This window comes from Oncorhynchus masou, chromosome 6 (genome assembly GCF_036934945.1).
Source record: "Oncorhynchus masou masou isolate Uvic2021 chromosome 6, UVic_Omas_1.1, whole genome shotgun sequence".
Classification (NCBI taxonomy): Eukaryota; Metazoa; Chordata; class Actinopteri; order Salmoniformes; family Salmonidae; genus Oncorhynchus; species Oncorhynchus masou.
The window spans coordinates 6,030,987-6,056,931 of record NC_088217.1 but is presented as its reverse complement, the minus strand read 5'-3'; the positions used below and the strand labels follow the sequence as shown (position 1 = coordinate 6,056,931).

The 25,945-nt window shown below is 43.4% G+C and overlaps 1 protein-coding gene across 3 annotated transcripts; it reads left to right on the top strand.

Annotated features, from left to right (window-relative positions):
* The first annotated feature begins 9,498 nt into the window (after positions 1-9,498).
* tamm41 (TAM41 mitochondrial translocator assembly and maintenance homolog) lies at positions 9,499-25,945 on the top strand. 3 transcript variants are annotated; one of them, XM_064967462.1, is made up of 8 exons: positions 9,499-9,926; positions 12,661-12,843; positions 14,681-14,773; positions 16,242-16,392; positions 17,328-17,473; positions 18,090-18,255; positions 23,308-23,370; positions 23,497-23,618. In XM_064967462.1, exons 1-8 carry the CDS (start codon positions 9,789-9,791, stop codon positions 23,517-23,519), a joined length of 963 nt encoding a protein of 320 aa, XP_064823534.1. In that variant the 5' UTR covers positions 9,499-9,788; the 3' UTR covers positions 23,520-23,618. The 3 variants fall into 3 exon arrangements, with proteins under 3 accessions (XP_064823534.1, XP_064823532.1, XP_064823533.1); XM_064967460.1 differs by lacking the exon at positions 23,497-23,618 and adding an exon at positions 23,668-25,945 and having other exon boundaries at positions 9,500-9,926; XM_064967461.1 differs by lacking the exon at positions 23,497-23,618 and adding an exon at positions 23,626-25,945 and having other exon boundaries at positions 9,500-9,926.

The window sequence follows — 25,945 nt, the reverse complement described above, 5'->3', positions numbered from 1 at the left end:
AAGCATGTAGAGGTCTGTAATTTTTATCATCGGTACACTTCAACTGTGAGAGACGGAATCTAAAACAAAAATCCAGAAGTCATTTATTTGCATTTTATTGCATGACATAAGTATTTGATACATCAGAAAAGCAGAACCTAATATTTGGTACAGAAACCTTTGTTTGCAATTACAGAGATCATACGTTTCCTGTAGTTCTTGACCAGGTCTGCACACACTGCAGCAGGGATTTTGGCCCACTCCTCCATTCAGACCTTCTCCAGATCCTTCAGGTTTGGGGCTGTCGCTGGGGAATACGGACTTTCAGCTCCCTCCAAAGATTTTCTATTGGGTTCAGGTCTGGAGACTGGCTAGGCCACTCCAGGACCTTGAGATGCTTCTTACGGAGCCACTCCTTAGTTGCCCTGGCTGTGTGTTTCGGGTCGTTGTCATGCTGGAAGACCCAGCCACGACCCATCTTCAATGCTCTTACTGGGGGAAGGAGGTTGTTGGCCAAGATCTCGAGATACATGGCCCCATCCATCCTCCCCTCAATACGGTGCAGTCGTCCTGTCCCCTTTGCAGAAAAGCATCCCCAAAGAATGATGTTTCCACCTCCATGCTTCATGGTTGGGATGGTGTTCTTGGGGTTGTACTGATCCTTCTTCTTCCTCCAAACATTGCGAGTGGAGTTTAGACCAAAAAGCTCTATTTTTGTCTCATCAGACCACATGACCTTCTCCCATTCCTCCTCTGGATCATCCAGATGGTCATTGGTAAACTTCAGATAGGCCTGGACATGCCCTGGCTTGAGCAGGGGGACCTTGCATGCGCTGCAGGATTTTAATCCATGACTGTGTGTGTTACTAATGGTTTTCTTTGAGATTGTGGTCCCAGCTCTCTTCAGGTCATTGACCAGTTCCTGCCGTGTAGTTCTGGGCTGATCCCTCACCTTCCTCATGATCATTGATGCCCCACGAGGTGAGATCTTGCATGGAGCCCCAGACCGAGGGTGATTGACCGTCATCTTGAACTTCTTCCATTTCCTAATAATTGCGCCAAAAGTTATTGCCTTCTCACCAAGCAGCTTGCCTATTGTCCTGTAGCCCATCCCAGCCTTGTGCAGGTCTACAATTGTATCCCTGATGTCCTTACACAGCTCTCTGGTCTTGGCCATTGTGGAGAGGTTGGAGTCTGTTTGATTGAGTGTGTGGACAGGTGTCTTTTATACAGGTAACGAGTTCAAACAGGTGCAGTTAATACAGGTAATGAGTGGAGAACAGGAGGGCTTCTTAAAGAAAAACTAACAGGTCTGTGAGAGCCGGAATTCTTACTGGTTGGTAAGTGATCAAATACTTATGTCATGCAATAAAATGCAAATGAATTACTTAAAAAATGTGATTTTCTGGATTTTAGTTTTAGATTCCGTCTCTCACAGTTGAAGTGTACCTACGATAAACATTACAGACCTCTACATGCTTTGTAAGTAGGAAAACCTGCAAAATCGGCAGTGTATCAAATACTTGTTCTCCCCACTGTACAAATCAAATCCTCTCAGATCTCCACAAGTGAATAAGTGGTAAGGATCCGTTTGGGATTGGGGCATAGTACAATGTCTCTAAATCTCAGGTCCGGTGACCTGTGACCTGGACATCCTGGTATTGCTTGAATGTTTTGTTGGGTATACAAACCTTTATTTCATGTTACACCACAGTGTATATTCTACTAAGTGTATATGTATTTCTTGCTGTACTACAAGATGTATAAATATGGTCATTATATCTGTTTTTAAGACTGTGTAACCTTAAACTTTTAATCTATGGAGTGATTCTACTGTGTGAGTTAAATACGTTCTCTCTCTCTCTGGCCAGCCTATAAATAATGTTTCCTGTATTCGGTGTTCCTGGTTCCTTAATTGTACTCAGTATTATAAATGATGTCACTGATCTAACCGCTGCGACTCTACCTCCAGAATTACGATCGCTCATTTCACACTTCTAAACAGCAATTCAAAAAAGGCACTCGCTCGTCTGAATTATCTTTTTTTGTTTGCAGGTGCATGGTAACGTTTGAATAAAATGAGAAAAAAATAAGAACCCTCTTTAGACGTAAAACTTATTAAAAAGCAGTGATACTATCAAGAGCAGTGTGCAGGTTTCTTCTATTTTTTTTCTCAAACTTCTAAAACAGCCAATCACGAGTCCCCATGTCGAACCAAATACTACATGTCAACATGTCCTGTCAGCTGTCAGTCAAACTGCACAACGACAGTGCTCTCATTCCCAAGTCAAACCAAAACTAACATTGTAATTAAAGGGATACTTTGGGAATCATCATGCTCGCAGATACCCATAGACTACCAGTCATTGGGCTAACGCTAGTTAGCTTTGGCTCGCTTTGGCTCACAGAGAAAAATGGTATCCACAAAATCATCAGACTCTGGAGAGGTAGATAAAGGGTCTCAAAATCCCAAAATCCCGAAGTAGCTTCTGTAAAAACTATTGGTCGCTAAATCCGGAGAAATGACAGACAGACCATGTAAAAAAAACAAAAAACTATTGGTCGCTAAATCCGGAGAAATGACAGACAGACCATGTAAAAAACAACTGTTGGTCACTAAATCCATCTCAGGGGGAGCACGTAAAAAGGAAATATAAAATATATGTTGATTGGTTTAAAACCTCTTGAAACTCCCCATCCCGGATCCGGGATTGTGACTAAGCCTCAGGCTCATTAGCATAACGCAACGTTAACGATTTCTGAAAATCGCAAATAAAATTAAAATAATGCGTTTGCTCTCAAGCTTAGCCTTTTCTTAACAACACTGTCATCTCAGATTTTCAAAATATGCTTTTGAACCATAGAAATTGACTAATTTGTGTAAGAGTATGCAAAGCTAGCATAGCATTTTGTGTAGCATGTAGCACGCAACATTTTCACAAAAGCCAGATAACCAAATAAATAAAATCATTTACCTTTGAAGAGCTTCTGATGTTTTCAATGAGGAGACTCCCAGCCACATACCAGATGCGCAGTGTTTCCTGAAAGCGTCTGTGTGTAGGAGAAATCGTTCCGTTTTCTACATTGCGCCTGGCTACCGAAACGAACCGAAAATGCAGTCACCTACAACGTGAAACTTTTTCCGGATTAACTACATAATATCGACCGAAACATGGCAAACGTTGTTTGGAATCAATCCTCAAGGTGTTTTTTCACATATCTCTTCATTGACATGCAGTTCGTGGAAGCTTGCTTCTCTCTCTTTTCTCCCATGGAAAAATACTGGCAGGTGACTTTTGCGCACCAATTTCGGCGCAGGACACCGGGCGGACACGTGGTAAATGTGGTCTCTTATGGTCAATCTTCCAATGATCTGCCTACAAATACGTCACAATGCTGCAGACACCTTGGGGAAACGACAGAAAGGGCAGACTCATTCCTCTTGCGTTCACAGCCATATAAGGAGATCATGAAAGACAGAGCCTCAAAAATCCTTGTCATTTCCTGGATGCCAAGTCATCTTGGTTTTGCCTGAAGCTCACGTTAAAGGGCACGCACAGAGAAGATATTTGTATTTCTGGACACGTCAGAGTGTTTTCTTTCGAACAGTAGCAATTATATGCATAGTCGAGCATCTTTTTGTGACAAAATATCTTGTTTAAAACGGGAACGTTTTTCTTCCAAAAATGAAATAGCGCCACCATAGGTGTAAGAGGTTAACACTGTTTTGGTTACTACATGATTCCATATGTGTTACTTCATAGCTTTGTTGTCTTCATTATTATTCTACAATGTATAAAGGGGTGTCCAAACTTTTGACTGGTACTGTTGGGGCGGCAGGGTGGCCTAGTGGTTAGAGCGTTGGACTAGTAGCCGGAAGGTTGTGAGTTCAAACCCCGAGCTGACAAGGTACAAATCTGTCGTTCTGCCCCTGAACAGGCAGTTAACCCACTGTTCCTAGGCCGTAAATGACAAATAGCTTTACACTTACAACATGTCTATTAAGGCTTATCAACTCAGTATCGATATAAAACATAAACCTCTTGGAGAGACAGAGAGACAGAGACAGAGATTATCTACCTTACTTGCTTTGGCAATGTTAACACATGTTACCCATGCCAATAAAGCCCCTTGAATTGAATTGAATTGAGAGAGAGAGGGAGAGAGAGAGAGGGTGGAGAGAAAGAGAGAGAGAGGGGGGAAGAGAGAGGGGGGGAGAGAGAGAGAGAGGGGGGGGGGGAGGGAGAGAGAGAGAGAGAGATGAGAGAGAGAGATTTCTTGGAATGACAAAGGGTCAAAGTGTATGGCACGTTCTCTCTCTCCAGCCTTGTCAGAATCTGCCAGGCTGAGATCGTATCAGATCTGGTGCCACAAAGTCGTAAATTACACTTCACATGAGCAAGCTCAAAACCGTCTGGGATGACTCTAGAATGACTGGGATGAGTCTAGAATGACTCTGGGATGACTCTAGAACCCTCTGGGATGAGTCTAGAATGACTGGGATGAGTCTAGAATGACTCTGGGATGACTCTAGAACCCTCTGGGATGACTCTAGAATTACTGGGATGAGTCTAGAATGACTGGGATGAGTCTAGAATGACTCTGGGATGACTCTGGGATGACTCTGGGATGACTCTAGAACCCTCTGGGATGACTCTAGAATGACTGGGATGAGTCTAGAATGACTCTGGGATGACTCTGGGATGACTCTAGAACCCTCTGGGATGACTCTAGAATGACTGGGATGACTCTGGGACGACTCTAAAATGACTGGGATGAGTCTAGAATGACTCTGTGATGACTCTGGGATGACTCTAGAACCCTCTGGGATGACTCTAGAATGACTGGGATGACTCTAGAATGACTCTGGGATGACTCTGGGATGACTCTAGAACCCTCTGGGATGACTCTAGAATGACTGGGATGACTCTGGGATGACTCTAAAATGACTGGGATGAGTCTAGAATGACTCTGTGATGACTCTGGTATGACTCTAGAACCCTCTGGGATGACTCTGGGATGACTCTAGAACCCTCTGGGATGACTCTAGAATGACTGGGATGACTCTGGGATGACTCTAGGATGACTGGGGAGACTCTGGGATGACTCTAGAATGACTCTGAGATGACTATAGAATGACTCTAGAATAACTCTGGGATGACTGGGATGACTCTGGGATGACTCTAGAATGACTCTGGGATGACACTAGAACCCTCTGGGATGACTCTAGAATGACTGGGATGACTCTGGGATGACTCTAAAATGACTGGGATGAGTCTAGAATGACTCTGGGATGACTCTAGAACCCTCTGGGATGACTCTAGAATGACTGGGATGACTCTAGAACCCTCTGGGATGACTCTAGAATGACTGGGATGACTGGGGAGACTCGGATGACTCTAGAATGACTCTAGAATGACTCTGGGATGACTATAGAATGACTCTAGAATAACTCTGGGATGACTCTAGAATGACTCTGGGATGACTCTGGGATGACTCTAGAATGACTCTGGGATGACTCTAGAATGACTCTCCCATGGAAGCACAATAAAAACACCACTATAGAAAACGCTGTGGTAGCGTCTGCATGCAAAAGATGTTTACCAATACAACAATGAAACCACCTCTGCGCCCAATGCAATAACGCTTAAGGCAGTACTTAATAATACTGCACATGATAAACAATAGGCGAAGCAGCAACTCTTAACATTAAAGAACAGTAATACAGTGTGACTGTATTAAGACATGTGGCTGAAGGTTATCAAAGTAACAGGAAGTAATCATCCAGGCGTTCCGTGTTCCGGTAACAAGTCGTCAGAAACATGGCGTCTCCTACCTTCGGACGACGATGATAAACACTCCGACCTGAGTGGGCGGGTGCAGTTGTAACTTTAGACAGTCTCTTCGCCCATACCCGGGCGCGAACCCTGCACACATCAACAACAGTCACCCACGAAGTGTCGTTACCCATCGCTCCACAAAAGCCGCGGCCCTTGCACAGCAAGGGGAACTACTACTTCAAGGTCTCAGAGCAAGTGACGTCACCGATTGAAACGCTATTTAGCGCACACCGCTAACTAAGCTAGCCGTTTCACATCCGTTACACAGTGTCCAGATGAACATTTCCAAGTGCTCTGATTGGTTGGGAATGGCAAGGCTATGATGGGTGAGGGATGACTAAAGTAGGCTGGAAAGCCAAATCAACTGAAGTGACTGTGAGAGGAGAGGAGCAGGACAGACTGTTGTTTTGTTGTTGTTTACATTCTCTTTAAAAGCACGAGGAGGCATACTCCATGACAACTTGAGTTCTGTAGACTGGGGCACCTGTGGCTCGGCTCCTCTGCAGGAAAAAAATCCTCAGGGAATGAATTATCTCTCCCCAACGTGGCTGAAGAACCAGTGTGAGGTTCCGGAAGGCTCTAAGGTGCTGTAACAGTCAAAAGTTTGGACACACCTACACATTCAAGGGTTTTTCTTTATTTGTACTATTTTCTACATTGTAGAATAATAAAGACATCAAAACTATGAAATAACACATATGGAATCATGAAGTAACCAAAAAAAGTTTTTTATATATATATATATATATATTTTTTATATTTGAGATTCTATAAAGCAGCCACCCTTTGCCTTGATGAAAGCTTTGCACACACTTGGCTTTCTCTCAACAAAATTCATGAGGAATGCTTTTCCAACAGTCTTAAATGAGTTCCCACATATACTGAGCACTTATTGGCTGCTTGTCCTTCACTCTGCAGTCCAACTCATCCCAAATCATCTCAATTGGGTTGAGGTCGGGTGATTGTGGAGGCCAGGTCATCTGATGCAGCACTCCATCACTCTCCTTCTTGGTCAAATAGCCCTTAAACAGCCTGGAGGTGTGTTGGGTCATTGTCCTGTTGAAAAACAATCAATGGTCCCACTAAGCGCAAACCAGATGGGATGGCGTATCGCTCCAGAATTCTGTGTTTCCTGACAGGTGAATTCTAAATAAATTACAGACAATGTCACCAGCAAATCACCTCCACACCACCATCACTTTAACTCTGTGAAGCATTTATTTGGGCTGCAATTTCAGAGGCTGGTAACTCTAATGAACTTATCCCCTGCAGCAGAGGTAACTCTGGGTCTTCCTTTCCTGTGGCGGTCCTCATGAGAAACAGTTTCATCATAGCGCTTGATGGTTTTTACGACTGCACTTGAAGAAACTTTAAAAGTTATTGAAATGTTTTAAAGTAGTGATGGACTGTCGTTTCTATTTACTTATTTGAGCTGTTCTTGCCATAATATGGTCTTGTTCTTTTACCAAATAGGGCTATCTTCTGTATACCACCACTACCATGTCACAACAGAACTGATTGGCTCAAACACATTTAGAATAATATTCCACAGTCACACCTGTTAATTGAAATGCATTCCAGGTGACTACCTCATGAAGCTGGTTGAGAGAATGCAAAGTGTGTGCCAAGCTATCATTAAGGAAAAGGGTGGCTACTTTGAAGAATCTCAAATATAAAATATATGTTGATTGGTTTAACACTGTTTTGGTTACTACATGATTCCATATGTGTTACTTCATAGCTCTGTTGTCTTCATTATTATTCTACAATGTATAAAGGGGTGTCCAAACTTTTGACTGGTACTGTAATTTATCTACGTAGACGCACACACACACACACACACACACACACACACACACACACACACACACACACACACACACACACACACACACACACACACACACACACACACACACACACACACACACACACACACACACACACAACTATGATTAACACGACTTGACATATGCTGCGTTCTTAATTTACGTAGTGATTGAATATTGTTCCCTCCCGAGCCACACGGTGGCAGTGAACATATGATATATGATATGAACATTGAACCGTAAAAACATTAGTGTCAAGGCAGCAGCATTAAGACTTCCATTTTTTTCTGATTTTGCCTTCAAAATAAAGGTTTGCTGTTAAACGGTATGTGTACAATACGGAATCCCCCCCCTCAAAAAAAAAACTGAATAAAATCACTACTTTTTTATAAGATAAAGAATATTATAAGGTGGCGCACATTGAGAAATGGATATGTTTTTAATGTAATTGTCTGTTATGTACATGACCGTTGCAACGCTTAAAAGGGTTTCTTGTTTCTTACAGATCTTATCACGGTTTTAATTTGTTTCCAGTTTGCTTGAGATGTATAGAGAAATAATAATAGGCACTCTCTCCGCCGTGGTTCTTCGGACAAAGCCTATGTGGGAATAATGAACGGCGTGTTTGGATAAACGCCCAAAATGACGTATGTGGTAAACAGGGAGATGTTATACGTTTTGTTCGATGAGTTCATCTTCATCAGCTAACGTTACTTTTTGTGATTTTTCTTTTTCACCACCACCTCCTTCACCACCACCTCCTTCACCACCACCAGCTCCTTCCTCACCACCTCATTCACCACCACCTCCTCCACGACCACCACCTCCTTCACCACCACCACCTCCTTCACCACCACCTCCTTCACCACCACCACCTCCTTCACCACCACCAGCTCCTTCACCACCACCTCCTTCACCACCACCAGCTCCTTCCTCACCACCTCCTTCACCACCACCTCCTCCACGACCACCACCTCCTTCACCACCACCACCTCCTTCACCACCACCACCTCCTCACCACCACCTCCTTCCTCACCACCTCCTTCACCACCACCACCTCCTTCACCACCACCACCTCCTTCCTCACCACCTCCCTCACCACCACCTCCTTCCTCACCACCTCCTTCACCACCACCAGCTCCTTCCTCACCACCTCCTTCACCACCACCTCCTCCACGACCACCACCTCCTTCACCACCACCACCTCCTTCACCACCACCACCTCCTCACCACCACCTCCTTCCTCACCACCTCCTTCACCACCACCACCTCCTTCCTCACCACCTCCCTCACCACCACCTCCTTCCTCACCACCTCCTTCACCACCACCACCTCCTTCCTCACCACCTCCTTCACCACCACCTCCTTCACCACCACCACCTCCTTCACCACCACCTCTTTCACCACCACCACCTCCTTCCTCACCACCTCCTTCACCACCACCTCCTTCCTCACCACCACCTCCTTCCTCACCTCCTTACTATCGCTGCCTACTCCTTCCTGTATTCCATATACTATGATTCACATTGTGCTCATTGAATTGGGTGGAGTAAAAGGCAAGCAACATTCTGTATTATTCAGCACCCCATGAAATGGCACCATATATACATTCTACAACACTTTTACTGTAGCACCTATTTCAATCACAGTGATTAGCATTGGGGGCATTTATTTGACCTTGGAACATGTTTGAAAAACCCAAATGTCACTTAAATATGAACACAGGTGACTAATTAATGTTAATGTTTAGATAATTATTTTTCACATCATGAATAAATTCAGGTATTGACACTTATCTACAATTACGTGGGGGACTTTTATTTAGAACGTTTCTGAAATTCCATAACCCGGACGTACTTTCTTAGTGTTGATGAAGAAAAAAGCAACAAAAGTGCAGCTAATATTGGCACGTATAGCTATGTATTAAAGTCAGGAACCATGGTCAAAGATAAATTCTGTGCCATGCTATTGCGTAGGCGTATGTGACCGTTTGCTGCTTCACTTTTCTCGTGGTTGTAATTATTAGATAAGAAATAGCGGAGCCGGTGAATATACTTTGCAATGGCCGGTTAGCTAAGTTGGCTGAAATGTCATTCTCAGTGTTGTTGTAGCTCCATTTATATGAAAGCACATTGCAATCATGACGCTTCCAGCGCTGCAGAACACCAGTGTGCTCTACCGAAGAATACTGTCGCAGTTCCCTCAAGACATCAGCCTTGCATTTGCTTATGGATCTGGAGTATTCAAACAAAATGGAACTAGCCAAGGTCAAATGGGGGTAAGTCGTGAGACATAATATATTATTTAGTATATGCATGTCATTAGACGAAATTATACAGACTTCGGCAGTAGGCTAGGAAGCCTGGGTGCCAGTGTGCTCTCTTGCCAATTTATGGAACCGTCTGTCATGCCAAACTTTAAGAGGACAACATGCACGACTAGCAAGAGCGCAGAAATATACTATATATATATACACAACAGTATGTGGACACCTCTTCAAATTAGTGTATTTGGCTATTTCAGCCACACCCGTTTCTGACAGGTGTATAAAATCAAGCACACGGTCCGTACTGAAAAGCTCAGTGACTTTCTATGTGGGATTGTCATAAAATGCCTCCCTTACAACAAGTTACATTTCTGCAATGCTAGAGCTGCCCCGGTCAACTGTAAGTGCTGTTATTGTGAAATGGCAACGTCTCGGAGCAACAACGCATCAGCAGCGTAGTGTGAAAAAGAAAAACACGTCTGTCCTCGGTTGCAACACTCACTACAAGGCTAAGATCACAATGCCAGGCGTTGGCAGGACTGGCGTTAAGCTCGCCGCCAATGGACTCTGGCGTGATGAATCACTCACTCTAGACGATTCTAGGTTTTGGCGGATGCCAGGAGAACGCTACATGCCTCAATAGAATGCTACCTGTCCCAATGCATAGTGGCAACTGTAAAGTTTGGTGGAGGAGGAATAATAATGGTCTGGGGCTGTTTTTCCATGGTTCGGGCCCCTTAGTTCCAGTGAAGGGAAATCTTAACGCTACAGCATACAATGACATTCTAGATGATTCTGTACTGACAACTGTGTGGCATCAGTTTGGGGAAGGCCCTTTCCTGTTTCAGCATAACAATTCCCCCACGCTGAAAACGAGGTCCATACAGAAATGGTTTGTTGAAATCGGTGTGGAAGAACTTGACTGGCCTGCACAGAGCCCTGACCTCACTAATGCTCTTGTGGCTGAATGGAAGCAAGTCCCCGCAGCAAAGTTCCAACATCTAGTGGAAAGCCTTCCCAGAAGAGTGGAGGCTGTTATAGCAGCAATGTTCCAACATCTAGTGGAAAGCCTTCCCAGAAGAGTGGAGGCTGTTATAGCAGCAATGTACCAACATCTAGTGGAAAGCCTTCCCAGAAGAGTGGAGGCTGTTATAGCAGCAATGTACCAACATCTAGTGGAAAGCCTTCCCAGAAGAGTGGAGGCTGTTATAGCAGCAATGTTCCAACATCTAGTGGAAAGCCTTCCCAGAAGAGTGGAGGCTGTTATAGCAGCAATGTTCCAACATCTAGTGGAAAGCCTTCCCAGGAGAGTGGAGGCTGTTATAGCAGCAATGTTCCAACATCTAGTGGAAAGCCTTCCCAGAAGAGTAGAGGCTGTTATAGCAGCAAAGGGGGGGACCAACTCCATATTAATACCCATGATTTTGGAATGAGATGTTCGACGAGCAGGTGTCCACATACTTTTGGTCATGTAGGGTAGATATCAATACCGCGGTTGTTGAAATATATATATATTTTTTAATTTAACGATGTGTATGTAACATAACATTGATCAATGAATATAGGTCACTGGAATTAAATTCCTACATGTTTTAATACCCAATTAAATAAAACACTCTGTCCACTTCTAAGAATTTCTAAGACTCTTATTGGCATAAAATGGACAGAGACCAGTCTCAAAACCAATCAGCAGCGTTTATTCTCGAGAGTACTGAACACGATACAGTTTACCACAGATTATAAACTGAAAATGACGTCATTCGTCTTCGAACTGTCCCGTCTCTTCTCCACCCTGGTACAAAGGCCGTATAGTTCTCAAGCCTTCCCACATCGTCTCTCCTAATATTAGATCATTTACGACCGAGCCAAGGCCAGCCCGTGTAGATAAGCCTTCTAGCCAGTCTGACGATAAGTTCATTCATTTCCACCAAGGACCAGACAGTCATTGTTCTAATTCTTGATTATATTTACACACATTATATTCAGTACTAGGATTAAAAGAAAATTCATACATCTATACAGTAACATAATAGTATTCTGATTAGTACATATACAGTAACATGTAGTATTCTGATTAGTACATATACAGTAACATAATAGTTTTCTGATTAGTACATATACAGTAACATTATAGTATTCTGATTAGTACATATACAGTAACATTGTAGTATTCTGATTAGTACATATACAGTAACATGTAGTATTCTGATTAGTACATATACAGTAACATGTAGTATTCTGATTAGTACATATACAGTAACATTATAGTATTCTGATTAGTACATATACAGTAACATGTAGTATTCTGATTAGTACATATACAGTAACATGTAGTATTCTGATTAGTACATATACAGTAACATGTAGTATTCTGATTAGTACATATACAGTAACATAGTAGTATTCTGATTAGTACATATACAGTAACATGTAGTATTCTGATTAGTACATATACAGTAACATAGTAGTATTCTGATTAGTACATATACAGTAACATAGTAGTATTCTGATTAGTACATATACAGTAACATGTAGTATTCTGATTAGTACATATACAGTAACATAGTAGTATTCTGATTAGTACATATACAGTAACATGTAGTATTCTGATTAGTACATATACAGTAACATCATAGTATTCTGATTAGTCAGTCCTGATTGAAATGTATACATAATTAGTCATCATTGATAAAAATCCTTCCTTTAACAATATAACTGACAAGAGCATCTCTTCTCCCCCTCCCAGAAAAACATGCTGGATTTTGTGTTCGCTGTAGACGATCCAGTCACCTGGCATACCATGAACCTGATGCAGAACAGAAAACACTATTCTGTATTAAAGTTCCTGGGTCCGAGGAAGATCAGCCGAATACAGGAAGAGCACGGGGCTGGGGTGTACTACAACACCTTAGTACCTGTGGATGGAAGGGTAAGTGTGTATGTTTTAGGGTATTCCCTCCAACGTCAGTTAGACCAAGGAGCTGATCGTGGAGCACATCCACATCAACATCCCCATCCACATTACCCATCGACATCCACATTACCCATCCACATCCCCATCCACATTACACATCCACATTACCCATCCACATTACCCATCCACATCCACATGGACATCCACATTACCCATCAACATCCACATCCCCATCCACAAGGCTGCAGTGGAGCATGCATGTGCCGGGTGGAGATTATAACAGAACATGGCCAAGATATTCAAATGTTCATAAATTACCAGCATGGTCAGATAATAATAATCACAGGCAGAACAGTTGAAACTGGAGCAGCAGCACGGCCAGGTGGACTGGGGACAGCAAGGAGTCATCATGTCAGGTAGTCCTGAGGCATGGTCCTAGGGCTCAGGTCCTCCGAGAGAGAGAGAGAGGCTTCACTGCCTGGTATGGCAATGGCACCACCCTCAATCGCATGGTGCGGACAACCCGGTACATCACTGTGGCCAAGCTTCCTGCCATCCAGGACATCTATATCAGGAGGTGTGATAGGAAGGCCCGGAAAACGCTCACAGGGCCCTACACGCCCACAGGGCCCTACACGCCCACAGGGCCAGGCAGTGATGCAGCCTGTAGTGCCTGACGGTCAGATGCAGAGCAGTTGCCATACCAGGCAGTGATGCAACTGGTCAGGATGCTCTCAATGGTGCAGCCTGCGAACATTTTGAGGATCTGAGGACCCATGCCAAATCATTTCAGTCTCCTGAGGGAGAAGTGTTGTCGTGCCCTCCTCACGACTGTCTTGGTGTGTTTGGACCGTGATATGTTGTTGATGGGGACGCCAAGAAACTTGATGTTCTCAACCTGCTCCACTACAGCCCCGTCGATGAGAACGGGGGCGTGTCTGCGGGGCCGAGTGTCTGCAGGTCCCACGTGGCAATCTCATTCCACGCAGGGCCGAGCGTCTGCAGGGCCGAGTATATAGGGCCGAAATACTTATTTTCCACCATAATTTGCAAATAAATTCATAAAAAATCCGACAATGTGATTTTCTGGATTTTTTTTTTCTAATTTTGTCTGTCATAGTTGAAGTGTACCTATGATGAAAATTACAGGCCTCTCTCATCTTTTTAAGTGGGAGAACTTGCACTGTCCCCTGCGTGAGAGAATGGGATAGGGCAGATCGGGGCTTACCTCCAGACAGTGTTCCTTCTTGGGAATGCTTATCAATCTATTTTGAACATTTTTAAGATCCCCGTCAATGATTTTTGATTTATTTTGAGTATGGCTGACTGTGGCTGACTAAATACTTTTTTGCCCCACTGTAATTCTATAGTCACTCCCACTAAGGCCAGTTTAGAGTGGTTGATGTCCCAGGTTTATATGCGCTGTGTGCAGTAGTCTGGGGATGAGGTTTCTACAATATAGAAAAACAAGTTAACTTGTAGGTATCTTTGTTAAAAAAAACTGTCGACGTGCCCTTGAGCAAGGCACTTCAGCCTAATTTGCTCCAGGGACACCGTACTACTATGGCAGACCCAGTAAAACAACACATTTCTCTGAACCTCTCCGACACATTTGACTGCCCCTCTCCGACACATTTGACTGCCCCTCTCCGACACATTTGACTGCCCCTCTCCGACACACTTCTCTGCCCCTCTCCGACACATTTCTCTGCCCCTCTCCGACACATTTGACTGCCCCTCTCCGACACATTTCACTGCCCCTCTCCGACACATTTCACTGCCCCTCTCAGCCATCTTGTTTTAATCTGTCTCGTCTCTGTAACCTAAAGGTCTTCTCTCTCTCTCTCGACAGATAATGAAGTATGGCGTGATCAGTACTGACTCTCTGATTGACGACCTGCTCCACTGGAAGACCATGTATATTGCTGGCAGACTGCACAAACCGGTAGGTGTTGGTCCCTGTGGCAGAGGTGACTGTCACCCTAGAGCAGAGGTGACTGTCACCCTAGAGCAGAGGTGACTGTCACCCTAGAGCAGAGGTGACTGTCACCCTAGAGCAGAGGTGACTGTCACCCTAGAGCAGAGGTTTGTTGAGCATGTACATAACCATGATGTTGATCACAGATCCAACCATGCGATGGAACTATAAGTTTAGTTACAATTCAATCGTGCACCATGGTTTTGGTACCTGACTGCTGTGCAGGGTGGGAACAGGAAGCTGACTATGTTGTTGTGTAGGTGAAGATCCTAGTGCAGGGTGAGAACGGGAAGCTGACTATGTTATTGTGTAGGTGAAGATCCTAGTGCAGGGTGGGAACGGGAAGCTGACTGTGTTATTGTGTAGGTGAAGATCCTAGTGCAGGGTGGGAACGGGAAGCTGACTATGTTATTGTGTAGGTGAAGATCCTAGTGCAGGGTGAGAACGGGAAGCTGACTATGTTGTTGTGTAGGTGAAGATCCTAGTGCAGGGTGAGAACGGGAAGCTGACTATGTTGTTGTGTAGGTGAGGATCCTAGTGCAGGGTGAGAACGGGAAGCTGACTATGTTGTTGTGTAGGTGAAGATCCTAGTGCAGGGTGGGAACGGGAAGCTGACTATGTTATTGTGTAGGTGAAGATCCTAGTGCAGGGTGGGAACGGGAAGCTGACTATGTTATTGTTGTGTAGGTGAAGATCCTAGTGCAGGGTGAGAACGGGAAGCTGACTATGTTGTTGTGTAGGTGAAGATCCTAGTGCAGGGTGGGAACGGGAAGCTGACTATGTTATTGTGTAGGTGAAGATCCTAGTGCAGGGTGGGAACGGGAAGCTGACTATGTTATTGTGTAGGTGAAGATCCTAGTGCAGGGTGAGAACGGGAAGCTGACTATGTTGTTGTGTAGGTGAAGATCCTAGTGCAGGGTGGGAACGGGAAGCTGACTATGTTATTGTGTAGGTGAAGATCCTAGTGCAGGGTGGGAACGGGAAGCTGACTATGTTGTTGTGTAGGTGAAGATCCTAGTGCAGGGTGAGAACGGGAAGCTGACTATGTTATTGTGTAGGTGAAGATCCTAGTGCAGGGTGGGAACGGGAAGCTGACTATGTTATTGTGTAGGTGAAGATCCTAGTGCAGGGTGAGAACGGGAAGCTGACTATGTTATTGTTGTGTAGGTGAGGATCCTAGTGCAGGGTGGGAACGGGAAGCTGACTATGTTATTGTTGTGAAGATCCTAGTGCAGGGTGAGAACGGGAAGCTGACTATGTTATTGTGTAGGTGAGGATCCTAGTGCAGGGTGGGAACGGGAAGCTGACTATGTTATTGTTGTGTAGGTGAGGATCCTAGTGCAGGGTGGGAACGGGAAGCTGACTATGTTATTGTTGTGTAGGTGAGGATCCTAGTGCAGGGTGAGAACGGGAAGCTGACTATGTTATTGTGTAGGTGAAGATCCTAGTGCAGGGTGAGAACGGGAAGATGCGTGCTGCGTTGGTGGGGAACCTGAAGAGCGCTGTGACTGCCTCCTTCCTCATGCTTCCTGAGAGCTTCTCTGAAGAGGACCTTCTCCTGCAGATTGCTGGGCTCTCCTACGCCGGTGACTAGACTTTTAGTTACATTTGAATTATTTAGGGGCAACTTACCCTTACTTCATTTTTAAATAAAGTAAACAAACACCTATCACTGAAAGTAAAACCTTTTTAAAGTAGCTGCTATCTGCAAAGTCAATGTGAAGCACAATTAGTTTTTTTCCTTTTTCTCACTAACCTGTTGACTAGTGTAACATTACTGTTATGCTTCACCGTCAAAATGGTGGTACGTTTTTGTTACTTTTAGTGTTCTGCAGGTTTCCCCCCCCCCCCCAGCTTGTTTGAGCACACAGTTTTGTTTTTATTGAGGCAGAGCTGAAAGTTCGATAGCTGAAGTCTTACTGCCCTTCGTCAGTGATTGGTCAACAGTAAGGATTCTTCAATTAAGTTTTTGTTGTCATTCAACGAGAGACTGCAAGTTTTCATGTACGTTTTTTTTTCACTTGAGAAATACTGCACCGAACATCTTAGTTAGATGTAAAATTGCGCAACTAAGACCTCAGCAAAAACGTAAACAAGAAATATGTAATTAATGTTGATCTTTCATTGAATTATATTTTGAGGACACGTTATGGCTATGTTGTTGGTTGTACGGCATATGAAGCGGGACAAAAGTCATATTTTTTTTGAATTTTCCGAGACACAGACACGTTTGTGTCACCTAGTCGAGTTCTACTAGGACCAGACCCATGCTAGTATACGAACGTTTTAATTCTCTCCCTGTGTTACGTCCCAATTCACCACCCTCGAACACTTCATTTATATGCATTTAAAAATGGTGGAAACTCCCTCCACGCAATGCTTACACCAATCAAATGCTTTTTAAATCCATGACGGGGAGTGAAAACGCACACATGGTGAAGAAGGGGTGGAGAATATTGGTTATTAGTGTACTGTTCTGCTGGTTGGTTGTGAAACTGTCTGTTGTCCCACCACACCCAAGGGGATTTCAGGATGGTGATTGGAGAAGACCGGTCCAAGGTGGCTAACATTGTCAAGGAAAACGTCCAGCACTTCCGCATCCTCTACAACAATATTCTGCAGGAGTGTCCACAGGTGGTGTACAAGCCACAGCAGGGGAAACTGGAGGTGAGAACTGTGTGTGTGTGTGTGTACCACACAAGCCTCAGCAGGGGAAACTGGAGGTGAGAACTGTGTGTGTGTGTGTGTGTGTGTACCACACAAGCCTCAGCAGGGGAGGCAGAAGGTGAGAAACACAGGTCTGGCCTCCATCCCAATTGTGTTCATATATATGATAATGTGTATACATTCTATATATCAGGGCTCTTCAACCCTGTTCCTGGAGAGAGACCCTCCTGTAGGTTTTAACTCCAACCCTGTTCCTGGAGAGCTACCATCCTGTAGGTGTGTTGAAGTCTGGAGGGTCAGTTTGTTCAGCTGACGCCCCTCCCCCAGGGCCCCTAACCAGCTGACGCCCCTCCCCCCAGGGCCCCTAACCAGCTGACGCCCCTCCCCCCAGGGCCCCTAACCAGCTGACGCCCCTCCTCCCAGGGCCCCTAACCAGTTGACGCCCCTCCCCCAGGGCCCCTAGCCAGCTGACGCCCCTCCCCCAGGGCCCCTAACCAGCTGACGCCCCTCCCCCCAGGGCGCCTAACCAGCTGATGCCCCTAACCAGCTGACACCCCTCCCCCAGGGCCCCTAACGTGTGCGTGTTCTAGGTGTGTAATATGTGTACATCTTCCAGGTGGATAAGAGTCCAGAAGGTCAGTTTGTCCAGCTGATGGCCCTCCCCAGGACCCTGCAGCAGAGGATCACACGACTGGTGGACCCGCCTGGGAAGAACAGGGACGTGGAGGAGATACTACTACAGGTGGCCCAGGACCCAGACTGTGGTTCCGTGGTGCAGCAAGGTATGTAGTTCAGTGTGGAAGGAGGTGGACCTGTAGTCAAAGGTTGCTGGTTCGAATCCTGGGCAAGGCGATGAAACAAAGGGGTGAATTGATCAGACCGCTGGTACTGCTAAAACCTAATAACTATAACAATAATAATAATAATAATAATAATAATAATAATAATAATAATAATAACTATAACAATAACTCATGTACAATATATATGACGAATGTGTATGACTAATGATGTATGATCGACTGTTGAAGTGGGAAGTTTACATACACTTAGGATGGAATCATTAAAACTCATTTTTCCAACCACTCCACAAATGTCTTGTTAACAAACTACAGTTTTGACAAGTCGGTTAGGACATCTACTTTGTGCATGACACAAGTCATTTTTCCAACAATTGTTTAAAGACAGATTATTTCACTTCTAATTCACTGTATCACAATTCCAGTGGGTCAGAAGTTTACATACACTAAGTTGACTGTCTTTAAACAGCTTGGAAAATTGCAGAAAATGTAATGGCTTTAGAAGCTTCTGATTGACTCACATTATGTCAATTAGCCTATTGGAGGTGTACCTGTGGATGTATTTCAAGGCCTACCTTCAAACACAGTGCCTCTTTGCTTGACATCATGGGAAAATCTAAAGAAATCAGCCAAGACCTCAGGACAACAATTGTAGACCTCCATAAGTATGGCTCATTCTTGGGAGCAATTTCCAAATGCCTGAAGGGACCTTGTTCATCTGTACAGACAATAGTACGCAAGTAAAAACACCATGGGACCACGCAGCCGTCATACCGCTCAGGAAGGAGACTTGTTCTGTCTCCTAGAGATGAACGTACTTTGGTGCGAAAAGTGAAAATCAATCCCAGAGCAACAGCAAAGGACCTTGTGAAGATGCTGGAGGAAACGGGAACAAAAGTATCTATATCCACAGTACAACGAGTCCTATATCGACAGAACCTGAAAGGCCACTCAGCAAGGAAGAAGCCACTGCTCCAAAACCGCCATTAAAAGAAGCCAGACTACGGTTTGCAACTGGGAACATTGCACATTGGGGACAAAGATTGTACTTTTTGGAGAAATGTCCTCTGGTCTGATGAAACAAAAATAGAACTGTTTGGCCATAATGACTATCGTTATGTTTGGAGGAAAAAGGGGGTGGCTTGTAAGCCGAAGAACACCATCCCAACAGTGAAGCACAGGGGTGGCAGCATCATGTTGTGGGGGTGCTTTGCTGCAGGAGGGACTGGTGCACTTCACAAAATAGATGGCATCACAAGGAAGAAAATGATGTGGATATATTGAAGCAACATCTCATAAGTTAAAGCTTGGTCGCAAATGGGTCTTCGAAATGGACAATGACCCCAAGCATGCTTACAAAGTTGTGGCAAAATGGCTTAAGGACAACAAAGTCAAGCTATTGGAGTGGCCATCACAAAGCCCTGACCTCAATCCTATAAAAAAATTGTGGGCAGAACTGTGCAGAACTGCGTGTGCAAGCAAGGAGGCCTACAACCCTGACTCAGTTACACCAGCTCTGTCAGGAGGAATGGGCCAAAATTCACCCAACTTATTGTGGGAAGCTTGTGGAAGGCTACCTGAAACATTTGACCCAAGTTAAACAATATGAAGGCAATGCTACCAAATACTAATTGAGGTTATGTAAACTTCTGACCCACTGGGAATGTGATGAAATAAATAAAAGCTGAAATAATTATCTCTACCATTACTCTGACATTTCACATTCTTAAAATAAAGTGGTGATCCTAACTGACCTTAGACGGATAAATGTCAGGAATTGTGAAAAACTGAGTTTAAATGTATTTGGCTAAGGTCTATGTAAACTTCTGACTTCAACTGTAGCTAATATCTATGTAGTGAATATTTATGTAGAGGTAATATCCATGTAGTTAATATCAGTCGTGGTCAAAAGTTTTGAGAATGACACACACACAAATGTTTAGAGTTTATTATTTTTCACAAAGTCTGCTGCCTCAGTTTGTATGATGGCAATTTGCATATACTCCAGAATGTTATGAAGAGTGATCAGATGAATTGCAATTAATTGCAAAGTCCCTCTTTGCCATGCAAATGAACTGAATCCCCCAAAAACATTTCCACTGCGCTTCAGCCCTGCCACAAAAAGACCAGCTTGAAAAAAAAGAGAGCCGCACACTCTAGGAGCTCAGATGCAAAAATGGATTATACCCTGATGAAGACAGCTTAGCTGTCAACGTTGGTAATTACATTTTTGCATCTGAGTTCCTAGAGTGTGTGGCTCTCCTTTATTTTCAAGTGTTCTACTCCGCTAGCCAGCACCTCCTCAAAATAGATGTACGTTTCTTTTTCTTCTACAAAAGGACCAGCTTACATCATGTCAGTGATTCTCTCGTTAACACAGGAGTGAGTGTTGACAAGGCTGGAGATCACTCTGAAATGCTGATTGAGTTTGAATGACCGACTGGGAGCTTCAAAGGGAGGGTGGTGCTTGGAATCATTGTTCTTCCTCTGTCAACCATAGTTACCTGCAAGGAAACGCGCCGTCATCATTGCTTTGCACAAAAAGGGCTTCACAGGCAAGGATATTGCTGCCAGTAAGATTGCACCTAAATCAACAATTTATTGGATCATCAAGAACTTCAAGGAGAGCGGTTCAATTGTTGTGAAGAAGGCTTCAGGGACCCCAGAAAGTCTAGCAAACGCCAGGACAGTCTCCTAAAGTTGATTCAGCTGCGGGATACAGTTCAGAGCTTGCTCAGGAATGGCAGCAGGCAGGTGTAAGTGCATCTGCACGCACAGTGAGGCGAAGGCTTTTGGAGGATGGCCTGGTGTCAAGAAGGGCAGCAAAGAAGCCACTTCTCTCCAGGAAAAACATCAGGGACAGACTGATATTCTGCAAAAGGTACAGGGATTGGACTGCTGAGGACTGGGGTAAAGTCATTTTCTCTGATGAATCCACTTTCTGATTGATTGGGGCATCCGGAAAAAAGCTTGTTCAGAGAAGACAAGGTGAGCGCTACCATCAGTCCGGTGTCATGCCAACAATAAAGCATCCTGAGACCATTCATGTGTGGGGTTGCTTCTCAGCAAAGAGATGGGGCTCACTCACAACTTTGCCTAAGAACACAGCCATGAATAAAGAATGGTACCAGCACATCCTCCGAGAGCAACTTATCCCAACCATCCAGGAACAGTTTGGTGATGAACAATGCCTTTTCCAGCATGATGGAGTACCTTACCATAAGGCAAAAGTGATGACTAAGTGGCTCGGGGAACAAAACATCAATATTTTGGGTCCATGGCCAGGAAACTCCCCAGACCTTAATCCCATTGAGAACTTGTGGTCAATCCTCAAGAGGTGGGTGGACAAACAAAAACCCACAAATTCTGAAAACTCCCAAGCACTGATTATGCAAGAATGGGCTGCCATCGGAGGTCTTTAAAAAGAAGGGTCAACACTGCAAATATTGACTCTTTGCATCAACTTCATGTAATTGTCAATAAAAGCCTTTGACCCTTTATGAAATGCTTGTAATTATACTTCAGTATCCATAGTAACATCTGACAAAAATATCTAAAGACACTGAGGCAACAGACTTTTTAAGAAAATTCATACTTGTCAAGTTTTGGCCACGACTGTATGTGATGAAAGAAATTAAAAGCTGAAATAAATCATTCTCTCAACTATTATTCTGACATTTCACATTCTTAAAATAAAGTGGCGATCCTAACTGACCGAAGACAGGGATTTTTATTACTAGGATTAAATGTCATGAATTAAATTTATTTAGCTAAGGTGTATGTAAACTTCTGACTGTATATAAACCCTGGATTGCTATGTATTGGCCATTGAAGCCACCAGTCGGCCATATTGGCTCTCCTCAGTAGGACAGCAGTCCTCCATAGGAATACATGGAATTCTACAGCATTAAATGTTTCAAGGGCAAAATTACATGTATTTTTATTGTTGTAGTGGGTCCAATAACATGAGTAATTTAAAAAAATTGTTTAGATTTTTTTTTCAATTTTTTAGGGCACATAATATAATTTAAAAGTGTGCATTTAGGTGTGTAAACGTGGAATGAATGTAGACCTTAAAGGAGAATTCCACCCTGATCCACAAATCCACTCATTCCACTAATTTAGTGTCACACTAATAGGCGAGAACAGTATTTTTTTTTGTGAACAAATGTTTCATTTTGTCGTTATAATAAGTTTGGTAGCAACACGTGGAAATCGTTGTGGAAATCTGTTGCAGCTCAAGTCGACTACAAAAACCCACAATGCAATGAGCTCTCTATGGGCTGGCTGGCTGGTTAGCTAGCTAGCTATGATCAATGGCTCATTCGATAGACTACCTCCCGCGTTATGACATCGGCCGGTATGAAATCTGACGTATGATAGACGTTTTCGCGATCGAAAAGTCGTATTCCTATAAACAATCCTATTGACTTGAGATTCAATAGACAATTTTTCTGTCAATTTTGCATTGATATTAGAGGTATCTCTTTCACTCCAGTCATCACTCTGAAGTTTATCGCGATGCTACGTCATACCGGCCCAAATTTCTGCCTGCTTTTGAATTGCAATCGCTCCGATACCCAGGAAATGACCCAGGAAATGGATGGAACATCCACTCAGAGAAGCACAAAAAACAATATAACATTCAAAGTGGGTGAATGTTTACTCTTAATAAATTCATGCTTTCAAAATGTTTTACAACGGTGAAGGGAGTACCAAGATGGGGGGGGGGATGTTGGCTTCAAAACAGTGCCCCCTACCAGTCATCTAGTTTGTGTGTGTATATACAGTGCCTTGCGAAAGTATTCGGCCCCCTTGAACTTTGCGACCTTTTGCCACATTTCAGGCTTCAAACATAAAGATATAAAACTGTATTTTTTTGTGAAGAATCAACAACAAGTGGGACAAAATCATGAAGTGGAACGACATTTATTGGATATTTCAAACTTTTTTTAACAAATCAAAAACTGAAAAGTTGGGCGTGCACTGTATATATAAATCATTGACCCAGACTCTTCTGTTTCTTTTCTACAGGGATATCGTCAATAGTGAAGTCGTCAAGCATAACTCAGACCGCCAAAGGAATCGCCACGGCTGGTAAAAAAAAAATGAATAGTTTGCTTCTATTATATATTTAGTTAATTTGAGGATATCAACACTAAGTACACATACAACATACAGGGCAGATGTACAGGTCTACCTGACTGTGTTCTCCTCATACAGGGCTGATGTACAGGTCTACCTGACTGCGTTCTCCTCATACAGGTTTACCTGACTGTGTTCTCCTCATACAGGTCTACCTGACTGTGTTCTCCTCATACAGGTTTACCTGACTGTGTTCTCCTCATACAGGGCTGATGTACAGGTCTACCTGACTGTGTTCTCCTCATACAGGGCTGCTGAAGTCTCTGTCCTACAGCACCAAGAAGCTCCAGAAGATGTGGAAGGGCTGGAGAATGAAGACACCTTGATCCTCCCAGTTATATTTAATCAATAAGGCCCGAGGGGGTGTGGTATATGGCCAATATACCACAGGCTAAGGGCTGTTCGTACGTACGAACGACGCAACGCAGAGTGCCTGGATACAGCCCTTAGCCTGTGGTAATATTGGCCATACATCACAACCTCCCCGAGGTGCCTTATTGCTTAAATATAACTGGTTACCAATGTAATTAGAGCAGTAAAAATAAATGTTTTGTCATACCCGTGGTATATGGTCTGATATACCACGGCTATCAGCCAATCAGCATTCAGGGCTCGAACCACCCCGTTTTTATAAATGGCTATATACTGTACAGTTCCTTTCTGCCTGGATGAACTGATATACCAACCTGTTCCCCTTGGGGGCATTGTTCAAGAGGATGCAACATCACACAACGTTTTAGATGGATAGAAATGTGTTGTGCACAACATATATATACGATACTCTGTCATGCACAATAGGGAATTGTTATAATTTTTTACCTGCAGCGTTGTGAATGTTTCACCTAACTGAATATAACCCAGTTACACAAAGAGGTCCTTTTTTAAAAACGAAGCCCTGTTTCCCTGCACCTGTCTTAATCTACATGTCTATAGGGTCTGTTGACCGTTTTAAATCGGCCATTACCTGGGGTGTATTCATTCCGCCAAACCAAACTTGTTTTTAGTTGCAGACGTTTCGTCAAACAGAACAAAACCGGGAGTGCTGATCGATTTTATTTTTTTTATTTTTATTTTTTTTAACTGAAATTTTGGTTGGAGGCGGCTTATGGTGAGACAAATGAACATGCGATTCTATGGCAACAGCTCCGGTGAACATTCTTGCAATCAGCACGTTCCCTCAACTTGACCATCTGTGGCATTGTGTTGTGACTAAACTGCACATTTTTAAAGTGGCCTTTTTTTGTTGTCGTCTCCCAGCAAAAGGTGCACCTGTGTAATGATCATGCTGTTTAATCAGTTTCTTGATATGCCACACCTGTCAGGTGGCTGCATTCTCTTGCTCGCGAACAAATCTATGCACAAAATTTGAGAGAAATATGCTTTTTGAGCATTTCGGGGATATTTTACGTTCAGCTCAAGAAACATGGGACCAACATTTTATATGTTGCGTTTTATATTTTGCTTCGGTGTACAATGACAAGAATCTATAGCACGTAGAAGGTGTCTGGTCTGTGTGGTGCAGACACGGAGAGACAGAAGAACACATGATAGCTGCTTTGCCAGGTATCTCTACCTGAAAATACATGATCCAAGTGATTGATCGTTGGTATTCAGCAGTCATAAAAGTATGCCTTTTTTTTTTTTTAACTTTGAAGAACTAATAAAATTGTGTTTTCTTGTTGTCAGACAGCAGCTCTATAGAGATGAGGTGACGTGGAATTCAAATGATAAAGTTATCATATTGACCTAAAACAGCAGAAATACCTTATTACAGTAATGTGAATAAATTATGGCTTAAGTGATGAGCAGTAATGGACAGTCAATACCATCATGGAATGTATTGTTTTATTTTGTGTCAACCCACAATGCGTTTCATGTCAAAACAAAATAATTGAAACCAAAATGGAAAACCGGCACCAGGAGGGACCTATCTGAATTTGACTAATAGAAACTCACCAAACTAAAATGTTTTGTTTGGCAGACTGCATTCTCCCCTTGGATAACATCTCGGCACATTGTGTGTCACCCACAATGATGTAGGTTGTAAAATGACTTTTTAGTGCACTTAAAAAGAGAGTGAAAGAAACGGTATGTCACTCATATCTTTGTAAAATGGCAGTTATAATGAGAATGGAATAAAGCGTCATCACCTTGGTTCCCGGTAATCAGTCTCTCCACCCCCCCACTGCACTTAACTCAAACGTTTTTCCACGTGATAGACGGGTTTGCTGACAACGAAAACAATGGTGCAGAATGCAGTGTGTTTCTGAACGGTGAAATACCTAACGATAATGACAAGAATCTGCCACGTGGGAAGTAATGGGTGGCTCGTTTTTAATCTTGTTTTTGACTCCGTGTCTTGTTTTGATTGTCACGTCTTTGCTAAGAAGGTTTGAATTCACTATAGCTTGCTAACCAACAACTGGAATGATGTATTTGAGACAAGTGGTCATTTGCGAAAAATGTAAGTTTTCAATAAACATTAAAGACGAAATATAGTTTACATGTTGTAAACAATCTAAGCCAA